Source organism: Lingula anatina, chromosome 2 (assembly GCF_051362555.1).
Source record: "Lingula anatina isolate TDL-2025a chromosome 2, LinAna3.0, whole genome shotgun sequence".
Taxonomy (NCBI): domain Eukaryota; kingdom Metazoa; phylum Brachiopoda; class Lingulata; order Lingulida; family Lingulidae; genus Lingula; species Lingula anatina.
The window spans coordinates 1,008,475-1,030,945 of record NC_141768.1 but is presented as its reverse complement, the minus strand read 5'-3'; the positions used below and the strand labels follow the sequence as shown (position 1 = coordinate 1,030,945).

The 22,471-nt window shown below is 35.8% G+C and overlaps 5 protein-coding genes across 9 annotated transcripts; 2 read left to right on the top strand and 3 right to left on the bottom strand.

The window, feature by feature from the left end:
- Window positions 1-1,218: 1,218 nt before the first annotated feature.
- Window positions 1,219-5,695, bottom strand: LOC106170429 (uncharacterized). 3 transcript variants are annotated; one of them, XM_013550288.2, is made up of 6 exons: window positions 5,640-5,695; window positions 4,891-4,939; window positions 2,868-2,965; window positions 2,454-2,593; window positions 1,982-2,133; window positions 1,219-1,769 (listed from the first exon to the last, which is right to left on the bottom strand). In XM_013550288.2, exons 2-5 carry the CDS (start codon window positions 4,931-4,933, stop codon window positions 1,986-1,988), a joined length of 429 nt encoding a protein of 142 aa, XP_013405742.1. In that variant the 5' UTR covers window positions 4,934-4,939; window positions 5,640-5,695; the 3' UTR covers window positions 1,219-1,769; window positions 1,982-1,985. The 3 variants fall into 3 exon arrangements, with proteins under 3 accessions (XP_013405742.1, XP_013405743.1, XP_086862038.1); XM_013550289.2 differs by lacking the exon at window positions 5,640-5,695 and adding an exon at window positions 5,216-5,388; XM_087005912.1 differs by lacking the exon at window positions 5,640-5,695 and adding an exon at window positions 5,055-5,206 and having other exon boundaries at window positions 4,891-4,941.
- Window positions 5,601-11,371, top strand: LOC106170428 (uncharacterized protein C19orf47). The gene is made up of 8 exons (XM_013550285.2): window positions 5,601-5,770; window positions 6,444-6,655; window positions 7,063-7,150; window positions 7,419-7,550; window positions 7,957-8,099; window positions 8,380-8,572; window positions 8,797-8,970; window positions 9,237-11,371. The coding sequence occupies exons 1-8, from the start codon at window positions 5,758-5,760 to the stop codon at window positions 9,413-9,415; spliced, it is 1,134 nt and encodes a 377-aa protein (XP_013405739.2). The 5' UTR covers window positions 5,601-5,757; the 3' UTR covers window positions 9,416-11,371.
- Window positions 11,372-11,648: 277 nt separating this feature from the next.
- LOC106170425 (synaptojanin-2-binding protein) lies at window positions 11,649-14,111 on the bottom strand. Its single transcript, XM_013550283.2, has 4 exons — window positions 13,927-14,111; window positions 13,421-13,557; window positions 12,938-13,051; window positions 11,649-12,605 (listed from the first exon to the last, which is right to left on the bottom strand). Exons 1-4 carry the CDS (start codon window positions 13,970-13,972, stop codon window positions 12,462-12,464), a joined length of 441 nt encoding a protein of 146 aa, XP_013405737.1. The 5' UTR covers window positions 13,973-14,111; the 3' UTR covers window positions 11,649-12,461.
- Window positions 14,112-14,474: 363 nt separating this feature from the next.
- LOC106170413 (uncharacterized protein C14orf119-like) lies at window positions 14,475-15,750 on the bottom strand. 2 transcript variants are annotated; one of them, XM_087005914.1, is made up of 2 exons: window positions 15,714-15,750; window positions 14,475-15,221 (listed from the first exon to the last, which is right to left on the bottom strand). In XM_087005914.1, exon 2 carries the CDS (start codon window positions 15,095-15,097, stop codon window positions 14,768-14,770), a length of 330 nt encoding a protein of 109 aa, XP_086862040.1. In that variant the 5' UTR covers window positions 15,098-15,221; window positions 15,714-15,750; the 3' UTR covers window positions 14,475-14,767. The 2 variants fall into 2 exon arrangements, with proteins under 2 accessions (XP_086862040.1, XP_086862039.1); XM_087005913.1 differs by lacking the exon at window positions 15,714-15,750 and adding an exon at window positions 15,389-15,582.
- Window positions 15,751-15,908: 158 nt separating this feature from the next.
- On the top strand, window positions 15,909-16,801 carry LOC106170416 (uncharacterized). 2 transcript variants are annotated; one of them, XM_087005915.1, is made up of 2 exons: window positions 15,909-16,142; window positions 16,490-16,801. In XM_087005915.1, the coding sequence occupies exons 1-2, from the start codon at window positions 15,944-15,946 to the stop codon at window positions 16,600-16,602; spliced, it is 312 nt and encodes a 103-aa protein (XP_086862041.1). In that variant the 5' UTR covers window positions 15,909-15,943; the 3' UTR covers window positions 16,603-16,801. The 2 variants fall into 2 exon arrangements, with proteins under 2 accessions (XP_086862041.1, XP_013405720.2); XM_013550266.2 differs by having other exon boundaries at window positions 15,909-16,157.
- The last annotated feature ends 5,670 nt before the right edge of the window (window positions 16,802-22,471 follow it).

The following is a 22,471-nucleotide window of genomic DNA, read 5'->3' as shown; positions in this document are numbered from 1 at the left end:
CTAAAGGCAAGAAAAATAACAACTGGAAAAGGCAGGTGGCTCGAGACCTGAGAGAATTTGGTTTTGAGCGGCATAAGTGGATATGTGAAAATGTTATTCACATTCCATTACCTGCTAAACAAGGGCCTAGTACTGCATCAGCAGGCCTGGAAATGTCAAAGGACATTAGGCTCAAAGAGGATCCTACCATAACTCACCAAAGGGTGATTATGGGCGAGGAAATGGAGATTGATTCTGATGAGGAGGAGGCATTGTTGTCAGGAGTGACGCCTCAAAGAATTACAAAAACTGATGAGTCAGCTGGTACATCTGACATGACTACTGAGAATTAAGAATCTCAAGGGTCAGATGTCAGAATGGAGGTGGAGGCTGGGCACTCAAAGGAGTTGCCTTCTCACACTAAGTACAAGGTACCTACGTCTGAACCTAGACGTAGGAGCAGAGCAGAATTTAGTGACAGAGGCACACTATCGGGGGGATTGTTCAGCAGTTTGGGACTCTGAAAACGGTGACTGTGCTTTCAAACTGTCTACAAACTGGTTAGAATTAAACTGCACAGGGTATTTGTCAAATGTTAATTTCCATGGGGGAAACTGAGCCCACAGGGCAAAACAAAGCCAACAATCAATTCTATGACATCATTAGTGCTGAGCTGACTGGAGTCGACCGAGCAGGGCCAGTTGTATTGGAGCCTTTCATGCAGTTAATTACCGACATCTGTCAAGAACAAATGCCTAAGGATAAGCACACAGCATTACGGCACAAACATGACCGCCCCTCGCATTTACCCAGAAATTTAGACTAGACTTGGCCTCTGATTAACCACATACTCATGCCTTCTTGGAGAATTGGAGAAGAGAGGCAAGGAAACAGTATAATGTATTCATTAAACACTGGATTAAATAGAGCAGTAAAAATAATAAGAGGGAAACTGATTCATATTCACCACATGGAAGAAGTGATTGAATTTCTGACAAGACAGTTCAGACGGTTTGGCATGGTACAGTTTGAATACAGCAAGAGGTGCCATTTTATCTGTTATTATTCAAATTGGAGATTAGCAGATTGTAGATGTTTGTCACGTTTTACTTCAAAGTCCCATTTAAGACTGACCTATATTTTAATATGAAATAGAATTCGAAATTAAAGACTACCTTGTTAAGCTGATGTTTGATTGTATTTCTGTGAGTGTAAAAATGAGGGAGGGCTTAAATGAAATATGCTTGCACATGCTTTTTATTTAAAAGTACATACCATTTTTTTTAATCTGTGTGAGTGAGCCAATCACAACGGAATATATATTTCCGTGTAAGCTGAGTGGGGAGGGTGGCATTTAAGCCATCCCTCATTTTGCCTCTGATACATAGTAAATCCATAAATATGGTTGCGTGTTCTATGAGTTGAGATTCATAAAGTAAGGAAAAACAAGCATGTTTCTATTTTACCATGGCAACACATACACATATACTTAGGAGGAACCCCTTTTATCATACTGGTCTTGTCAACCCAGTTACCATGATCAACTCTTCTCTGATGTCTGCATTCCTCACTTTGGGGCAGAATTTGTCATGTCTTTCATTCTTGACCTGGTTTTGGGAGGTAATAATATGTGTTTATATTCTACCACAGTACCCTTTGCAAAGTCCAAGTCTGCTGTGGATATCTGTAACATGTCTTCAAAAAATGATGCCAGCCATTCTGTATAGCACCTACTGTACACCACTTCCAATTTTCAGCAGTATATAATTGCTAAATCTTTCTCTTGGTCTCTGCAAGGAAAGAATCCAATTATCAAATGTAAAATAAAAATAACATTTTGTATAAAGTACCTCGGTTTTGAAGGCAGGAAGATTCCAGTCAGAAAGAAGAAAACTGCTTAAAAAAACAGTCACTAGGAATGCCGCTGCACTTTTTCCAAATAAGTAAAACACTCATTCCTGTACTAATAACGTTCCAAACTCAAAAAGATGGTTGTTCTCACCATTTCACGCTCTCAACTTGTCACAGAAATTCTCCACCACCTTCACCGCCACTGCTGCCACCTGGGGGTAACTGAAGGTACTAATGAGGATCCCATATGGCAGGTTACACACTATCAGCCCTTCCTGGTTCCCCTGAGAGGTGGCATAGGCACTGAAATCACACACAGCAGGGGAGATAGATTGAATACAGTATAACAGTTGAAAAAGTGTTGAAAAAGTTATGTCTATCCGATTTTTTATCTTAAGGTATAATTTAACTTGTACTACCTACTACCTTGGTAGACTTTGTGATCACAATTTCTAACCACAGGTAGGCAATCCTGCCCATCTGATGTCCCGGCCAACAGAGTGATTTTCAGATTTAAAACTTTGCCTTTAATTTCTATAAATAGTTTGGTAACTAAATTGGACAAAAAAGACTTCAAAACTGAGAGAAATGCGATTCTGCACGTCAGAAGGTTTACTATTTACCTACAGTAAGTTTTTTGGTAAACTTTGTACTGAATTTCTCTTTGTCCAGGGAACTGAAGACGGAACCCATTTTCAAATATTTGATCATTGTGTTTTTCTGATGAATACTGAAATATTTCCAAGAACTGCTTCCAATTCACCTAAAATGTAAAAAGAAATAAACCAATAACAAAAATTTATCACAAGTGCCATTGAAGATATCATTCAATACTTCTGCCTAAAGATTCCATGCAAATGTATAGCATCAAGCTTCAGGATCCCTTGTAAATGAGAACTGCTGGATAAGAACATTGTAACCATGTGTAGTTACTGTTACCATGGAAATGTAACATAGAATGGTCATCCATGACATATTTCCATGAGCACTGTTATACATGACAGCTTTTGTGATCATTGCTATATAATTTAATTTACCTTCTCTAGATTGTATAAACGTCCATGAAGAAAAGCACATTGCCCACTCTTGGTTAAAACAGCCACTCCATTGACAACACCTGTAGCCAAGAGGTTTGCTGCAAAATATTACGACTTATAAATAATAATAATAAATAAAACAGAACATTTTATTTTGAAGTACTCTATTTTATCTTTAGATGTTTGGGACAAATCACCTGTAAACCTTATTTCTTCAATTATATGGCAAAGCCATTTTCAAGTGACTTTAGACAATTTCCATCTCAGTAAACTTCCATCACATTTTTATAAGAAGCACCAGAGGTTCCACTAAGTGACCATGATTCACATGCCCAGTGATTGCGAAAGCCGTCGGACCACGGCCATATGCCGGCAAAAGTTCTGTGGGCTGGAAAACCCTTTTAACTCATCGGCCCACATGTCCGACGGACTAAGGTCAGTTTCTTTAACAGACACCTCGCCTCATATTTGAATTTATCGTAAAGCTCTAAGTACGCACTATTCGCAAGTAAAACTTTAACTTGCGCCATACTGGCGCGTTTTGTAATAAAGGTCTACGTACATTATGATGTCGCTTGAAGTGTGCGTAGCGATGGTGTGAGGGCTGACATGTGACCCGTTTCACAAAAAAATGTATCGAAACTGAAACACCTACAGGTCAATGAAAAACGTACTGCTCAAGACTCTGAAAACAGGCCGCTCAAACTGCTTAGACTGGCCACGCGCGGACCTCTGAGAACACCTAACTACACGTGCTGGGTAAACAAGTATGGCTTCCGTCGGACTGCATGTTGAGTAAACGATAAGTGAAAAGGAGAAATATTCATTTGCTTTTTAGATGGGTGCTCTTAACTAATTTCAACGGATATTTTAAGTCATATTGCGCCTTTAGCGGTGCTATATTTCAAAATGAGGGACAATATCATTTTCCATGCGGAAAATCCGCAATGGCACAGTCAGGGTGCAAAACTGTCCATTACAGTATATTCATCTAAACTTTAGTCTTAGATATTGAATAAAAATTCTTTTCAGACTCTGGCCCATAGCCAGGGATGGTTCAGGGGTTTCGAAAGAACCGTCTCTTATGCTGACAAAAGGTCCACTCTTGGTAAAATTTGATCTAGGTACATGGCGTTTTTATGGAAAAAGACCCTCCCCCCCCTTTTAAAATTGCTGGCTACGGGCCTGCTATGAGAGCAATAGCTTTATTTTACAATAAAAATGGGATTTGTCTACCTTTTCCATGTAGTGCAATTATTTGGCATAGTGCAATTATCAATTCTGAAGATTTTTCCATTAAGTACTGTACAATTTTTCAGACAGTATGTTTATTTTGGAAGATTTTTCTACACACTACAATTATTTAGGACTTCAGAGTAGTAGCATTAAGCCTTTTTTCATTGATTTTAATCATATAAAAAAATATTGAAATACAATGAATTTTTTTTAAATAATTCACGGCACACATTTTTAAAAAATGGCACACTTTTTTTGACCAAGTGGGCCAAAATGGCCCGACCAATTTTGACCCAGGACAATCCCTGCTAACAGACAAGCATTTTTCCAAGAGTGAAAATCTAAAAAACGTTACAAAAGTTGGAAGCTCCACTTCACTATGACTTATGTTTTAATTTAAGTCAAAAATTGGAATAAAATTTACAAAGGATACATGATCTTGTGTTAAAAGATTAGAAATTAAGATAGGCAACCCAGATGTAAAAAGGATAAAACTTAAATGCCAGAAAGCAACCAAAATGAAAGACGTTTAAACTTAAACCTTTAAACATCCTATTACATCTTGCCTGAAAATTAAAAAGCAACGATTTAAAATGCCAGACAATAATATTCATCAAAAATGAAGTGAAAATATACAGCTTGATTATTTTGTTGTGGGCCGGTAAAAAAAGGTGTGGGCTGACAAAATTTAATTTGCTCCAGCCCACATGTCTGGTAAGTTTTCAATCTCTTTCGCAATCACTGCATGCCAAGTTACTTACCACCCGTATTATAATAGCACACTAACCTTGAATAAAGGTCTCCCATGGAAGGGCACTCATTTTATTCATGCATGTCTGAAAATGAAAGCCATAACAACCATTAGCAGGCAGGTCATGTTTTTGTTCAAAGCAAAAAATCATTTATACAGTAAAATTACAAAATGTAGTTAGGCTTCCCACTTTCTGATCTCATAATTTTTAGAGCAGCTTTCACGCGCGGTGTAATTCAACTTCCATGCACTGTATCCTTTCGTGTACACTGTAGAATTTCTTGGATATTCTTTGGGCGGTTGTGGGCACCAATAATTCTAAAATTCACGCTAGACCGAAAAAATGGCACTAGAAAGAGACCTAAAGTGTTTATGCGAGCTATCTGTCCTCCGTTCGAGGCTCGTGTGTCCTGTCCTCGCACCGAGTGTCCTTGCGTAGCTCTGCTCTACGTCGCCAGATCCGCTCTCCGTATTCACAGGTCGAAGCTCCTTGTGTAACTGTGTGGGTATATACAGTAGTCGTAGAAAGGTGTGTAAGTGAGTCCGCACCCTCTCGCGTCGTGGCTCGAACTGCACTTAGTCTAATCATTTACTGCACTCCCGCCAGGTGGTGTAGGCTCGTCTCCGTAGTACGGGAGTGCTTCCGGCACGATCATAACAGACCCATTTGGCCGCTTTTATGCACTGTAATACACTCCATTGGATTTCTGGGAAACCTGAAGCTGCAAGCATCAAAAGCAATGGATATGATATGCTTTATGAAACAAGTTTGCATGTAAATGTACCTCTCACTTTTAACTTTTGCTTCTCGTTTTCCACATGGTAGCTCATATGTAGTTGGAGATTTGAAAACTAAATTTTCAACTTCTCGTTTTCCGAGATACTGCGAGAATAACAAGCATCATGGCGACTGCAGGTGAGATAAATCTTCTGTTTGTTATATATTTTAGATCCACAATCTTGCTTTAGTGATATTGTTAAAGATTATGTGAAAGGTTTGTGGGAAAGTTATAGATCTTATGGAATAAGATTTGGGTATGTTTTGATCCTCGTTGAAAACGATGGTTTCAGGAGTAACTAATATTTTTAAACCCACCTCTTCAGTCTCCACGTTTAAAGCAATATCCCTGCTAAGGCCGAGAGCTTAGCCGCCTGTACTCCTCTTTACTTTACATATGTTCTCTGGAAATGTGTAAAGGTTGAGAAAGCTTTGAATTGGGACGCTAATTTTCCAACACATTAAAATTGTTTTAAAGAATAACTTAATCATGAGCTTGGGCTTACATGATTTGACTTGAAATAGTGCGGTTTAGTAATTTTATAATGCTGTTGCTTAATAAAATAGATATAAGTTTTAACCAGTGATATTTTATTTAAAGTAGTTTGTTTCAAAGCATGATATCTACAATATTATATGTGGCTTTGAATAGCTGCATTTTTTGCAAAGTATCCATCTCTTTTTTAAAAAATTCATATTTATTTTGAGGATGATGTTGATGACTGGTAAAAAAAAACAATAAAGGAGAGAAAGTAAAACTAAACAGCAGAAAGTACGTATGAACAATGACCAATAATTAATTTTTTTACAGACACCAGTTCCATGCCGTTTTGGATCAAGTTCTTCACAGATGCTGGCATTCCTGCCGGAGAGTCCACCAACTATGCCGTCACATTCACTGACAACAGAATGAAGAGTGACATGCTGTTAGATCTCAACAAGGAATACCTCAATGACATGGGGATCACTATGATGGGGGATGTGATTGCTATACTCAAGCATGCTAAAGCTGTCCACACACAGGTTAGCCCAGTAGGAGATGGTGGGAAGTTAAATTAGAAATGGGACGAAGCTTAATAATAATAATTATATATATTATTTATTTTGAGTCTAAAATCCAAATTTGTTCAGTAGACTTTACTATGTCACATGAAGAGATTATAAAAAAGACTAGTAAAAGAAGAGAGGAAATTGGTTAAAACAGAAAAAAATGATTAAAGCAAATAATGTGGAAATTTAAGATGTCACTAACTTCATCACTCACTTAAAGTCTTGAGTGGTTTATAAAACAAAAATTGATATTAGCATATAGCTTGATTGTTCAACATAGGTTTCTGAGACCTTAAATTTTTTAAGGTGTCTTTGTTTCAAATATGAATTTTGAAAAATGTGTTCGTATGGGTAAAATTGATCATTTTTTGTTTTTATAGACTGTGCGTGAGAAAGCACTCAAGGGAACAAACACGCCAGTGTCACAGTCCCAATCCCCAGCAGCAGCAGCAGCAAGGAGGTCCACACGTAAGATAAATACTTTATTCTAGGTCATGATGCAGTGGCCAGTTTTGCTGAGAATCGTGACTTTGTTTTTAAGATTAACATTACCGTATATCTGTAGTAAGTAAGTATATTATAGTAGAGTTTTCACAAAACATTATTATTTGCATTTATAACGTAAGGTATAGTTACTGAAGTTCATACTTATGGATTTTTCTAACAATGAATAATTTTAGATATATATTAAGCAATAAATCTTGATTGCTACATATTGGATGTTGTTATTATTCAGCTGCCAGTCGTATAGTTGACCACTACTTGAAGACAAACAGTGACCCGTGTGCGGCCCCCATGAACAGCTCCACCCCTCTGCCCAAAGTATCACAAGACCTGGCGTCACGTTTGGGACCATCACCTGCTGCAGGTACTGGCTGTCACCATTGCCATAAAACTTGAGGTTAAGAAAAGTAAAGTTTAGAATTTATGGAAAGTTGGAACATCTTAGTTATACTAAAAGTTTATAATTGGCTGTAAGACATATTTTCCTCTACACTTTGGATTATGTATATCTTGATATACTAACTGCCGACTGATTCTATAGGCTCTTCATCATATACTGGGTTATGATGATAAAAAAGTAAATTATATCTAAAGGGACTTAACATGTTTTTCTACCTTTGAGAGGGATTTAAGTGTCATGCCTATACGGTAGCTAAACCTGTTAGGCTCTTTAAAAAGATGTATTTTTATCATACCCATTTGCCATCTTAACCATATCCACTGCTTGGCAATATAAATGATGTATTATGACTGATTTATTCAAATTTCAGAGAAGAAAACTTCAAAATCTTCAGTGTTTGAACGCCTGGGTCAGGACACCTCAATATCAACCTCAACATCAGAGTCTCCCAAAGTGACAGTGACTGGGCTGTCCAAGGTCATCATCAATAAGACCACTACATCTTCACAACAGGTAAGTGTCCAAATGATCAGATTACTTCAAAGTAACATACAAAGAAATGATATCAGGAAAAGAAACGCTGTGAAACTACTGGTAACTGGTTGGACAACTATATTGTGAACTCATACATTCAGATGTCTGATGGCTTTTCTCTTGGAGTTTCTTTTCATGTTTTTCAATGCATAAAATTAACGTCTTCTGATCAGCATGCAAAAACTTGAAAATTTTGTCACTTAAAAATTAATTAATTTGTCTGATTCACACATTCATATTTGAATATATACTGTTTCAGGGTTCATCTGTTTTCAACCGTCTTGGAGGTAAGAAGGCAGTGAAGAGACCAGCTACGTCCACAGTGGAAGACGATGGAGAAGAAGATGAACCAGAATCACCTTTAGCATATGCTGGTTTGTTTAAGTATCCAGGAGCAACAAAGACAGCAAAGAAAAGTGTACCAAAAAAGAAGACAGCTTTGCAAAGGCTAGGTATAATATTTAAGATATTGTTTGTTAAAAAAGTTTTCATGAGTTATTAATTTTCTCAAAATTCTAAATAAAACATTCATTTTTTATGTGCATTAGTATATAGTCGTTTTATACAACCCTGCAGAAAAACCATTTTTGTTTTTGTTCTTCTTTTGCTATACATTTTAAAGTGCTGTCACATTTGTTATTCTCATGTTGACAATAACTGTTCCATACATTTTCAGGACCCGAGAAAGCTGAGGTGTCCACTACCTCTGACTCAGGCACCCTTCACTCCGACAAGTTGACTGCAGAACAACAAAGTGCCAAAAAACGCCTGGGACTAAAACAGACCAAGCCAGTTGCTGCACAAAAGTTGACAGTCTCCACAAAACCAGCAGCTGCTGCTGGCAAAAAAGGTAAATCTTCTTTTTGTTTTGGGTGAAATGGTGGATTTTGGTAGACATAAATGTTTTCATTTTGATCTTGATATATAGCCACGTATAAAAAATGTAGGATAAAAGAAGTGTAATTGGATGGTTAAGATTTCCAGAAAATAGACATATTCATGAAACTCATTAATTAATAGTTGCAATTGTGTGTGATTTGTATTTTAATGCATTTGTTTATATATTGAGACACAAACTTAATTTCAATATGTCTTAAAAGCATATTTCTTCTACAGGAGTACAAGCCAGACTTGGTCCTCAAAAGCCAGAGGTATCTTCATCAACTGCAGAAAAAATTCCTAAGAAGAAAGCTGAGACAATCTCGAAAACTCTGAACCAGTTCAAAAGAGAAAGCAACCCCAACAGTGGTACCAAAGAAACCGGAGTGTTTAGTAGACTTGGGAAGAAAGTTTGAAATTAGTGGTTTTCTTTACGGTGAAAAATTTAGTAAATTATTGAGAAGTTACCTCATTGAGGTATCCCTATTTTAAAAGACCCCCTTACCCCCCCTCCTTAGCACTAGAGCCACCCCAGTCAATTTAGTATGTCTCATCTGTCTGACTGTCACAACTTTGAGGTGTGAAAACTTGAGAAATGAGCAAGACAAACAAAGATGAGACATGGAGGTATCTTATGGGGCTCCTAGAGCGAGACTAATATTGGATTGTAGGTATATAGGTTGAAAGCAGACAGTGTATCAAAAGAGTGCTTAATCTAGTACATTCTTTCAGTTGAAGATGGACTTCATGCAGAAGACTTGTCTGCAGATGTAATTGGGAACATTTTCTCTCTACAAAGTCCTTAAAAATCCAACTCCATTAACTTTTTGTGGTTTTGTTTTGCTCGGTTTACATCTGGAATACTGTTTCTTCACCTCCACTTCATTGGATTCCAAGTGAAGAGATATTTTCTCGTTATGTGGAAATCAAGAAACGATATAACAGTGTATGAAATGGCCGCCAGCCTGAGGCTGGTAACTTTCAGACCGGGCGGGTAAGATTTACAAATTACCCGCCCGACGGGCTGGTTATTTTTACAGCCTATTTTCAACTTTTATTTTGTCTATGTTCACAAGCGATTTCAGCAAAATATCAAATCAACTCACTGTTTTTTGACAGCCTGCAAGGTGAACATAAACTGAATTGACTACCCCCCTCCCCCGCCCGCTAAAGGGCCCTGAAAATTTTTGGTATTTTAGATGGTGAATGGTGCCATTTGGTATGGTTTAGAACTATGATTCAACTAGTGAAAAGTCTTATTTCAAGAGGGGAGCGTGTTTTTTTTTTTTGCAGAAATTGAAAGGGGGGGGGGGGCGTCCGGACCCCCCTGTCCCCCCTCTAAATCCAACACTAACAAGGTATCATTCAGTAGAAATTCCAACCAATTTCAAAATTTCCATGCATAAGGCATGATATTGCCCTTTCATTTCCAAATTACTCTCCCAAGAATGCATTCTAGACCCCCCTCAGCATACCTCTCTTAACTCTAGGGGTTATCATAACTAGGGCAGGTAACTACATGGCCGGGCTGGTAACTTTTCAGAGTTACCTGCCCGGCGGTCTGGCTAGTAATTTCCTTGAATTTCATACACTGGATATAAGAACAGTTATTCAACTTCTGTCATCCGTCTGGTCAGGAAATGCAGATTTAAATAAGTATTCTGTCAGTCATTTCTTTGAATTTCTTATTTGTCGTTTTATTGAGAGCTAGGAATCTCCTTTCTTAGGTGTAGAGATGGAATTATACATATTTTTTTTAAATGAATGGAATAATTTTTAAAGGTGTACATTTCTCCAGGTTTCATTTAATTAATGTTGCAGTGCCAACATTTTACATCCATTTGAGTGTGTAAAATGCAGGTTTGTGATTTAATTTATCTGGGCAAATATACCTGTCTGCTCAGATTCTTATCTGTCTTTAATCATCTATGATTACTTCTAATCAGTTGTTTGGTTATGTCAAAGATGGGAGCATTTTTAATGTTATTTGACTGCAATTCAGTGAACTTCAGGTGAGAGTGATGGAGGTTAAATATATCCTGTAAAACCCTTTCCACTGGACAGCGTCCTTTCTGCATTTTTTGTGACTATGAAACTGGCATCGCCGTGGTCATAGAAAGGAGGCACAAGCATTGCTTTGGTTGCAGACAAAATGCTCAATGATCAGCCACTTGTCAGCACATAATTTTTTGCCACTCTCAAAGTCCTAACTACGGGACGCAGAAAGGATGCTGTCCAGTGTAAAGGGGGCTTAAGTGTTCATACAAGTATTTCTGCTTGTAAAGGTGCAAGTCACAAGGCCAGTTGTTAAGTAGTATTGTCACAAATTTGTACATGGACTTGTAATAAATGTGACACTAAGTATGTATCAATTGCAGAAGTTTTTTTTTTTTTTTTTTTTGTAGTTGTGATATCTGAAAAAAAAACATACATACATTTGAAAAAGTTTAATAATATTATTGAAACTCCAAATGTTTTTTAGTAAAAAATTTTATTTTATCATTATTTCATAACATAACTCTTTCATTCCCCTTGTATACAATTCGTCATATTTCAAGTGGCACTGACATAACTTACACTTTCATTTCAAACATTTATAATATTAATAAAATATAAGAGGATGGGTGACTAAATGCATTCTAGGCTGGATTACAATTCTCAAATATTTTATTCAAATAATGTCATCCTTCCATGTCATTTAATGTTTTTCTACTAATAATACAACTACTGAACAAAACTGCTATTTTAATAGCTATTAAAATAAGCTGTCATTTTTTGTGGTGTTTTGTGAAATAAAGACGCCAAAGCTCTCTTGTGAATACATTAGGAATGTGCTGAGCGAAAACATCCAAATCACTGTTATTTAAATTGTTTTTTAGTGGTGCTGAGATTAAAGGATTATCGGATTTTATCCACAAATGCCTAAAAACTTTATACTAATATTTCTTTGCACAATCTTTAAAAAGGCAGCATAGTAATTTTTGTTGCACAAAAATGTAATATTTCAATTGCTTTGTGATAATCAGCTTGTTGCCCGCCATCTTTAAACCGATTTCTTTAAATGCAATACTTTTGTCCGCGGCTCACTTCATTTCAACAGTGATATGTTGTACCTGGATGCTAAATAAATGAGTTCCTCTACATGATCACATACCTGGACCGTTCATCATCTGAACAATATTACCATGAACCTGTGAAAGTTATTTTGACAACCTCGAACAATTTCCTTATTTTCTTTTCAACATTCATCTAAAGCCTGGTGCAAAATTTAATATCTCACAATCCAGTGTCACCCTCCTTTGCATAAATAACCCAGATGTCAAAACAGTGCAATTCAATCTATATCTTTTTATGGGGATCCGTAACTAGAATCTTCTCTTATTAACCTATAGCCATACGCTTTCTATGATAGATGATGACGGACAACATAATCTTATAATGGCATCTAAGTTTTAGCTCATGTTATCTCCTGAAATACTTTTTGTATGCGAAGTACCCTGCCACTGCTATCCCTGCAATCACGAGTACGCTGCTTACAGTAATGATACTAGTTTGTTCTGGAGTTGTACCTCTTCTTCTTTCCGTTGCTGCTCTTGCTTTTCTGTCCTGAAATTATTAACCACAGGAAATTGCATATCTATGCTTAACAACAATAAACCTTCTGCTATATTAAAAATATCACTTAGAAGTTGAAATACAAAATTGTTACAATGTTTAATTCATTTCTTAGACTTATAAACAAACTAAATGTCAAATGGTGACATAAGTAAAATAAGCATTAATAAATACATTTAGTTCACTTTCCTATGTGTAAGTTACAGTTTTCTTAGAAGTAATTAAGATAAATTTCATTGCTTGTGGATCTTTGATTTCAGTTCCCTCAACTACAGCTTCCAGTCACTATATTCAGGTGTTCTTAAATCCGGGCAAAAACTTACCAGTATGGCGCGCTCAGCTCCTTGTTTAACTTTTAGCTTCACCGTTTCACCAGCATTTAAAAACAAATTTACTGCATCATTATGGGTAACTGATTCAACATTGGAGCCATTAATCTGTAAGAGAAAAAAAAAAACATCATGACGATGAAACAAAGGGAATATTTAATAACCAATTGTAATTTCTTTAAAAACCGCAAATGTATGCCGACTTCCTTATGGTACAATTATGACAAAATCTCACTTGTATGTGTTAAAAAAACAAATACAAACTTTTTTATTTCACTTCCTTATTTATTTAATTATTTATTTTATAATAATAATAATAATGATTTTTATTATTTGAAATGACAAATCATCTACTTAAACTCATTCTGATTTCTAAAAGGATGAGTATTTACTTTGAAGAATTTTACACATTTCTTATGTAAATTGTAATAAATCTTGCACTTTATCATTTTCTGTAAATAAAAATTGATACCATACTTCAATGATTTTATCTCCTTCTTGTAACCTTCCATCTGCAGCAGCAGCTCCATCATCTCGTATTTTAGTCACAAATATCCCAGAATCACCTTGAATGTATGGAATGTCGCTGCCTCCTCTGATGTTAAAACCTAGACCTAAGACAAAGATATTAACCTTTGAATTGAATGCTACAGGAAATCGATTAAGATCCCAATACTAGCCATTAAACTGATTGACTCCAATTTCCAATCAATACATCTAATTCAGAATCGGTGAGAATAACTAATCGAGTCGAGTTACAAAATGGTGGCACTTTAGGTAACTGACAGCATCTTATTTAAAGTGCAACAAATTTTCATCAGCTTTGCTTTTCACGCAGTGAAATCTGAGCTACGTATAACGGGTACTACATGATCATGACACAATGATGCCCTCAACTTTCTACACAGAGCTGTAAATTTAAAATCAACATTTAGAGTGCACAGCGTGCGACCGTTTTTAGAAAGGATTAAAAATTTACTAACCCGTCTTCCCTCTGTCAAGTTCAATTTCAACAACCGGTAATTCCATTGCTGCTACGAGTTCAAGTTACATGCAAATCTACAACACGCACAAAATCCCCCGGCTACAACAGCACATTAAATTTAACATGGAGGATGCGCTCTTCAAGTCAAGGTCATTCAAGACGATCCAAACCAAAGTTAGTTTGTGGAGAGACTCGTGGAGTAAAACTGGCACTTCTAAAATAATATTCTGCACTAATCAATTAAAATTTTAATGTTTTTAATCTGTTTTTGTTTTTAACTGGAGGAGCATACTTGAGATTCATTTCATTTTTTTTTTCACTAAAAATGGGGAAAGAAATGAGAGGAAATTTTAAGTCACTCGGATCCTTTAAATTTGCCTTAAATACAAAACAGAACCAAAAATGATTTTACTAGACAACAAAAAAAGTATAGTAGAAAAAAAGCCTTGCTTAAAATATTTTTAATTTTTATCTATTCATTTTATTTATGCATTATATATATTTATTTACCTTCTTTTCTTTATTCCTTTTTTTCTTGGGGGGGGGGGGGGGGGGGGGCTCTTCCCAATTATTGCATTCACAATACAACCATTTAAACAAATCACATTAAATTTTTCTTATTATTCAACATTGTTGCCATGTTATGGATGTAACAATGTACTATATATATCATTTGGTATTAACAGTAATCAGGATCAATGTCTAAAATCTATATAACAGCACAGAGCAATTTACCAACATTATATTTTCAGCACGATGTTCAGATCACTTATAGCAAGCATTATATGGTCTACTTCAAGTACAGCACCAGATTTTAGTAATAATTCATTCTTGCTATATTATGCTGACTGCTCTGCCAGAGCTATTTGTTCACGTAAAATATTCATAAATCCTGCATCCACTTCTTCAAGTTTAGTAATAAAAGCATTTCTTTCTTTGTCTGTCCAAGATTCAAACCACTGAGTGAAAAGTTTCATCTGGCACTGGTAGATGCTGGGCGGTCTGTCCTTGACATTGAGAGAGCCCATAGCATCGAAAAGAGTATCCATCTTGTTTGGGACAATTTTCTCCACGATGTCTTTTAAAAAATCTTCTTTCTGCATGGGGCTCCATTCTTGGAACCAGTGCACAACACACTGGATTTCTTTCTCCTTACTGGTCAGGGACATTATAAAGTTTTTTTTCCTATTTATTATTCCTTTCTCAATAATTTATGCTTTAAAGTTGACGAATCTTGGATATCACCCTTATGTAGTGGCTAGGCATTTTCTTCTCTTATATAGGTTTATAGTACTGGAAAAAAACACGAATCATTTAGAAAATTCTAGCAGAATTAAATAAAGCTATTTTTGTATTATCATCATTACAAGCATAGAAGTTTCTCTACTTCACAAGTTATTCAGTTCTTCTACAAGATGTTTATTCCAAGATGTTTATTCCATTCGATACACAACACTTACTCAGTGATCTATATAAAACTGTACTCTGAAAAGCTTTGGCTCGTGTTGTAACACACCAGTCACAAATTCTTAGATTATAAAAAGCTACGCATGGTCCCCGTTCCTCTGTAAGGTTAACTAATCCAAATTTGCTCCAGTACAGTGCAGGGAATATTCATAACCAGCATAACATTATTAATGATAGTACAGCAAATTATCACGAGGAGCGCTACTGACAAGAGAAACTGTAATATAAATATAAACATTAAAAATAATTTTGTAAGAGCAGATTTTCATGACGCAAATTAAATTTCAGTAATATATATATATATATATATATATATACCATTCTTCAATGTCAGATTAGATTTATTATTTTCTGTAAAGTTCCTCGTCAGTTTGAGCCAATATAAATATTTTGATATATATATATCAGTTTGAGCCAATATAAATATTTTGATATATATATATATCAAAATATTTATATTGGCTCAAACTGACGAGGAACTTTACAGAAAATAATAAATCTAATTATAGTCTTGGATTGTTGCGCCCTCTATCGTTCAATATGCTGAGATGGCAGCAAGCGTGACAGCGGTGTTGACATTGAAGAATGGTACAAAACAAGAGTTTTCTTTTCCAGCTGGTTCTTTAGAAAAAACTGTAGATCTTAAAATATTACAAGAGTCTTTAAGGAATCTACAAAAGGATACAAATGAAGCACTGACAGTTTTGGTAAACCAAGAAAAGGCTACAAATAACTGCAGTAGAAATGGTAAACAAGACCAAGGTACCGAATTACAGTCTTCCTTATGGTGTTTTATTTCTATTATATTAGCCTAGTTAACCAGGGTTCCAATTTGGCATTCACTTCGTTCTGTTTAGAATTAAACACGGGGCAATATAAGCGCATATTTAAAAAATCTGACTTAATAAGAAGCTATTTAAACCAAGTCTCACAATTAAAATCATGTCAAAAATGCCGAGTCCCATCCATGCTGTAAGGACTGCAGTGCAGTGCAATTTTCACAATGCCCTTAAATTGCAGAGTTATTCTTCATTTTTGTAGCTGTACAATAGTATTTAGATAAAGAATTGATTAAATTTTCTTTTCACTTTCAGATGTTGATGAAGAAGATGAGGAGGAAGATGAAGAAGAAGACAATTCTAGCAAAAATAAGAAAAACACTGATACAATAAAATCAGAACCACCCATAAAGAAATCTAAAAGGTAGCACAAGGTTAAAAAAATGCTATCAACTGATAACATTTGATCCAGTTTTCCTGTTGCTTGCGGATTTTAAACACTTGCAGAAAGATTGAACAAGACTGCAGTTTGCAGCATGCTCTTAAGGTTAAAAGACAGACTATTATTGCCAGTATTACAAGGATGGTCCAGATGAAATAAAATGCCTTGGGGCAGAATACCCAGAAGATCTTTATAGTTAATCATTTCTCTTACTGAGACTTGTGAAAATTTGAATGAGTAGTGGATGGATTCATTAATACCTTTAAAAGTTTCCTTTTAGAAAGTTGTTGTAAGTGAATAATTCAGTGCAAGGAGACCAAAAGGTCAATATAGGAGAATGGTGAAGAAATTCTTACTTTACAAGTCACTTGTGTATTACTTAATTAACAAGGCAGCAAAGCTGTCAAATGTACAGACAAAAAACAGGAAATAACTATGCACAAAATAGGCTACTGTCAATTCTGATTCAAAATTTTAATGATTGAATTTGACAAACTGCAATGATATGAGTTTATTTCCATTTTTAAAACTTTATTACACAATACACGATAACAAGTTTACCATCATTTTTACATAATCAACTAATAATGTTGTAAAGATGCAGGAAATGCCAAACAAACACTTTTACATATCTTATTAATTAAATAATGAAACTGTTAACATGCCTAAGAAATGAATCTGGGGAAATGTGAAAAAACGGCATTTCTTTGAAATAATGGCCCGATTAAGCTGATTTTTGAACTCAACCTGCGTTTTAGCAGGAATGACCACTCCTGTGAGTTTCATGACAATTGGCCCATCTGTTTTTCTTATATTGTGTTTACAGTGTTGCATATATGCTGAAAAATGAAAAAACAGCATAACTACTAAAACAGTTGCCCGATCATGCTGATTTTCGAACTTGACCTGCGTTTTCATAAGACTGATTACTCCTGTGAGTTTCATGACAACAGGCCTAACGGTTTTCCTTAAAATGTGTTTACAGGGTTGCATATATGCTGAAAAGTGAAAAAACAGCATAACTTCTACAATAATGGCCCGATCATGCTGATTTTCAAACTTGACCTGCGTTTTATGAATATTCATCAGCTCTGTAAACATACAGCCAAAAAGTAAAACTGCCTTCCACTTATCATGTTTACAATGAAAGTGCACGGCGCCAGCGCCGGCGACAGTGACGGCGGCGACGGCAGATACAGGTGATGGCAATATGTACAGACACATCTGTACATATTTACTGTACTGTTTGAGAACAGTAAGTGACATTGTTTTTCTTAAATGGTCATCATGGGAGCAGTGCCCAAAATAGTTTTTTTTTCAAATTTTGATGCAATATTACATTATGTTTAACAGCATAATGACCATCAATTTTAATAATAAAATATTAGTATCATGGATATTCAGAAAATGTGACTAGCAAAGGTCTTCAGGCCCATATGGAACTTCAAAGTCACAACTTGAAAATGCCAAAATGTAAACAAGACAGCACTGTTCTGAAATGTGTTTTTTTTCCATTTTTAACAATTTTTTAAACATAAAACAAAATTAACAGGTTATTGCCATCTTTATATGATCAACTAAGAAAATTGATGAGATGGGAAAAATATAAATACAACAGTGTTAAATGTCCAATTTCCTCCATTCTGAGATTCTAAAAATAGTGAATGATTGCATCTGACAAACTGCAATGATATGAGTTTATTTCCATTTTTGAAACTTTATTACACAATACATGATAACAAGTTTACCATCAGTTTTACATAATCAACTAATAATGTTGTAAAGATACAGGAAATGTCAACCAAACACTTAAACATGTCTTATTAGTTAAATAATGAGACTGTTAACATGCCTAAGAATTGAATCTGAGGAAATGTGAAACAAGACAGCACTGTTCTGACATGGGTTTATTTCCATTTTTAACACTTTTTTTAACATAAAACAAAATAAACAGTTTACTGCAATTTTTATATGATCAACTAAGAAAATTGATGAGATGGGGGAAATATCAATAGAATAGTGTTAAATGTCTAATTTCCTCCATTCTGAGATTCTGAACATAGTGAATGATTAAATCTGACAAACTGCAATGATATGAGTTTATTTCCATTTTTGACACTTTATTACACAATACACGATAACAAGTTTACCATCATTTTTACATAATCAACTAACAATGTTGTAAAGATGCAGGAAATGTCAAGCAAACACTTTTACATATCTTATTAGTTCAATAATGAGACTGTTAACATGCCTAAGAGTTGAATCTGAGGAAATGTGAAAAAACAGCATAACTTCTAAAATAATGCCCCGATTATGCTGATTTTTGAACTCAACCTCCATTTTAGTAAGATTGACCACTACTGTGAGTTTCATGACAACAGGCCTAACGGTTTTCCTTAAAATGTGTTTACAGGGTTGCATATATGCTGAAAAAAGTGAAAAAACAGCATAACTTCCCTTAAAATGGCCCGATCATGCTGATTTTCGAACTTGACCTGCGTTTTATGAATATTCATCAGCTCTGTAAATATTAAGCCAAAAAGTGAAACTGCCTTCCACTTATCGTGTTTACAAGAAAAGTGCACGGCGCCGGCGACGGCATCGGCATCGGCATCGGCATCGGCATCGGCGACGACAGACGCAGGTGATGGCAATATGTACAGACACATCTGTGTCTGTACATAAAAATGGAAAAAAATAAACTGTTAAATAATAAATGAATTCTTGTTGACACATGGGATATTATTGTACCACCAGCGTTAGCGCTGGCGGTACACATGGTTTCGGTCCCGTCCGGATCGTTCCGCCGGCCGGCTCCGTTGGCTCCGCCGGCTCCGCCGGCTCCGCCGGACGGCTACCGTTACCGCTTCTCCTCCTAGACGGTAAGGGCCCTCGTACCCATCTCATGGATTTAGGTCACCTATAATCTCAACTCGTTCCACGTAAAATTTGGGCTTTGTCGGTATTGGGGTCTGGGTGTGGCACTCATTGCAATGCACCCTTGTCTAAAAATGGCAAAATTAAATGCTAATTATCTACCCTATGGAAGGAGTTATGGGAAAAATTTCTATAGACGGCTTTCCAAAAGTCATATGTGTAGATTTCAAATATACCCTTGGATTTGACCTTTGACCTCTACTTCAAGGTCAAATGGGCCAAAATTTTCAAAAAAATGAAATTTTTTACGAAAAAATTTTTTTTTGCCCTGTTATTCAGACACCACACAGACTTAACCAATAATATTATTGGGAAGTGTTACCCTTCAGGTCATCTTTCATCTCCATGAATTTGGGGTCAATCGGTGCATTTTCACGGGAGTAGCGGCCATAAGATACCGAAACTGAAAACTGTCTCTAATTCGGGAACCGTTAATGCTAGAGACCCATTTTTTTTTGCATTTTGTAGAGCATGTAAAGCCCAACACTGGGGGTGGTCTCGGTTTTTTTGTATTCCATACGGTTTTCGAGTTACGCTGTATCAAAAAGTACATATTGGTGGTAAAAGCAAAATGTGCAGTACGGTAATGGATAATAAATTTTGAACTCTGGAAAAATAAAATATAAGGCTTGGCAAAGCAGACAACTTGTGTTCAAAAATGACATTATTTCATCAAATTTGAACTTCTGAAACTTCAGAGCACCTCCTATTTCAAGAATTTTGACCAAAATGACATTTTCTTTAATTTAATTAATTTTTTCTGTACGAAATTTAAGGCACATTATGGTAACTCCAAAATTATAACATCTAGTCCCTTATATCTCCAAAACTGGCAGAGATAGGTCCATAGTTACTATTGAAGTTGAATAGGAAGTCATATACTGGCAATCTTACTATGACCTTGAAATTGACCTTTGACCTACTTTTCACCATGAACTGAACTTTGCAAATTTTTCTTCCCTTTTATCTCCAAAACTGGCAGAGATAGGTCCATAGTTACTATTGAACTTGAATAGGAAGTCATATACTGGCAATCTAAATGTGACCTTAAAATTGACCTTTGACCTACTTTACACCATGAACTGAATTTTGCAAATTTTGCTTTCCTTTTATCTCCAAATCTGGCAGAGATAGGTCCGTAGTTACTATTGAACTTGAATAGGAAGTCATATACTGGCAATCTATATGTGACATTAAAATTGACCTTTGACCTACTTTTCACCATGAACTGAATTTTGCAAATTTTGCTTTCCTTTTATCTCCAAAACTGGCTGAGATAGGTCCGTAGTTACTATTGAACTTGAATAGGAAGTCATATACTGGCAATCTAAATGTGACCTTAAAATTGACCTTTGACCTACTTTTCGCCATAAACTGATCTTTGCAAAATTTGCTTCCCTTTTATCTCCAAAACTGGCAGAGATAGGTCCGTAGTTACTATTGAAGTTGAATAGGAAGTCATATACTGGCAATCTAAATGTGACCTTAAAATTGACCTTTGACCTACTTTTCACCATGAACTGAACTTTGCAAATTTTTCTTCTCTTTTATCTCCAAAACTGGCAGAGATAGGTCCATAGTTACTATTGAAGTTGAATAGGAAGTCATATACTGGCAATCTAAATGTGACCTTGAAATTGACCTTTGACCTACTTTTCACCATGAACTGAACTTTGCAAACTTTTCTGCCCTTTTATCTCCAAAACTGGCAGAGATAGGTCCATAGTTACTATTGAACTTGAAAAGGAAGTCATATACTGGCAATCTAAATGTGACCTTAAAATTGACCTTTGACCTGCTTTACACCATGAACTGAATTTTGCAAATTTTGCTTCCCTTTTATCTCCAAAACTGGCTGAGATAGGTCCATAGTTACTATTGAACTTGAAAAGGAAGTCATATACTGGCAATCTAAATGTGACCTTAAAATTGACCTTTGACCTACTTTACACCATAAACTGAAGTTTGCAAATTTTGCTTCCCTTTTATCTCCAAAACTGGCAGAGATAGGTCCATAGTTACTATTGAACTTGAATAGAAAGTCATATACTGGCAATCTAAATGTGACCTTGAAATTGACCTTTGACCTACTTTTCACCATGAACTGAATTTTGCAAATTTTGCTTCCCTTTTATCTCCAAAACTGGCTGAGATAGGTCCATAGTTACTATTGAAGTTGAATAGGAAGTCCTATACTGGCAATCTAAGTGTGACCTTGAAATTGACCTTTGACCTACTTTTTATCATGAACTGAACTCTGCTAATTTCTTTCTCTTTTAACTTCAAACTTGACAGAGATAGGTCCATAATTACTCTTGAACTTGAATAGGAAGTCATATACTGGCAATTTACTGTGACCTTGAAATTGACCCTTGACCTACCTTACGAAGAACTTAAATTTGATTGTACCATATATATTTTTTGCAATAGTTAAAAAATTCTTGTTGAATGCATTTTTACAGCTTGTCAAGCACAAAACTGGTGGCTGTGTCCCTTATTTTGTGTATGTGGGGGTCTATACGAATGCGTTTGCTCCAGCTGGTGGTACAATATTTGGAGGCGGTATCGCCTCTCTGATCCTCTAGTTGAATTAAGCATTCTAGTTGTAATATTGATGGTGAGGTGTAAGTCACCCCGAGTCATGTTAACATGCGACACGCGCAGCACAGTGAGAGAACAACCGCATCAGTCACACCTGTCGCAATGCAGGGTGACTTTGCTGTCAGATATTTCCGTGGTATCAGATGGGTGTGTCGGTTATACTTGTATGTGAAATTACGTGGAACTAAACGAATTAACCATTAGTGAATAAATGCACTGTTATATTTATAAAGCAAATGTTTATGCAATGAGTACTGTTTAAACAATCCGCCGAAGTATTATTATTTTAGGATGGGCCATTTAAGCGGACCATT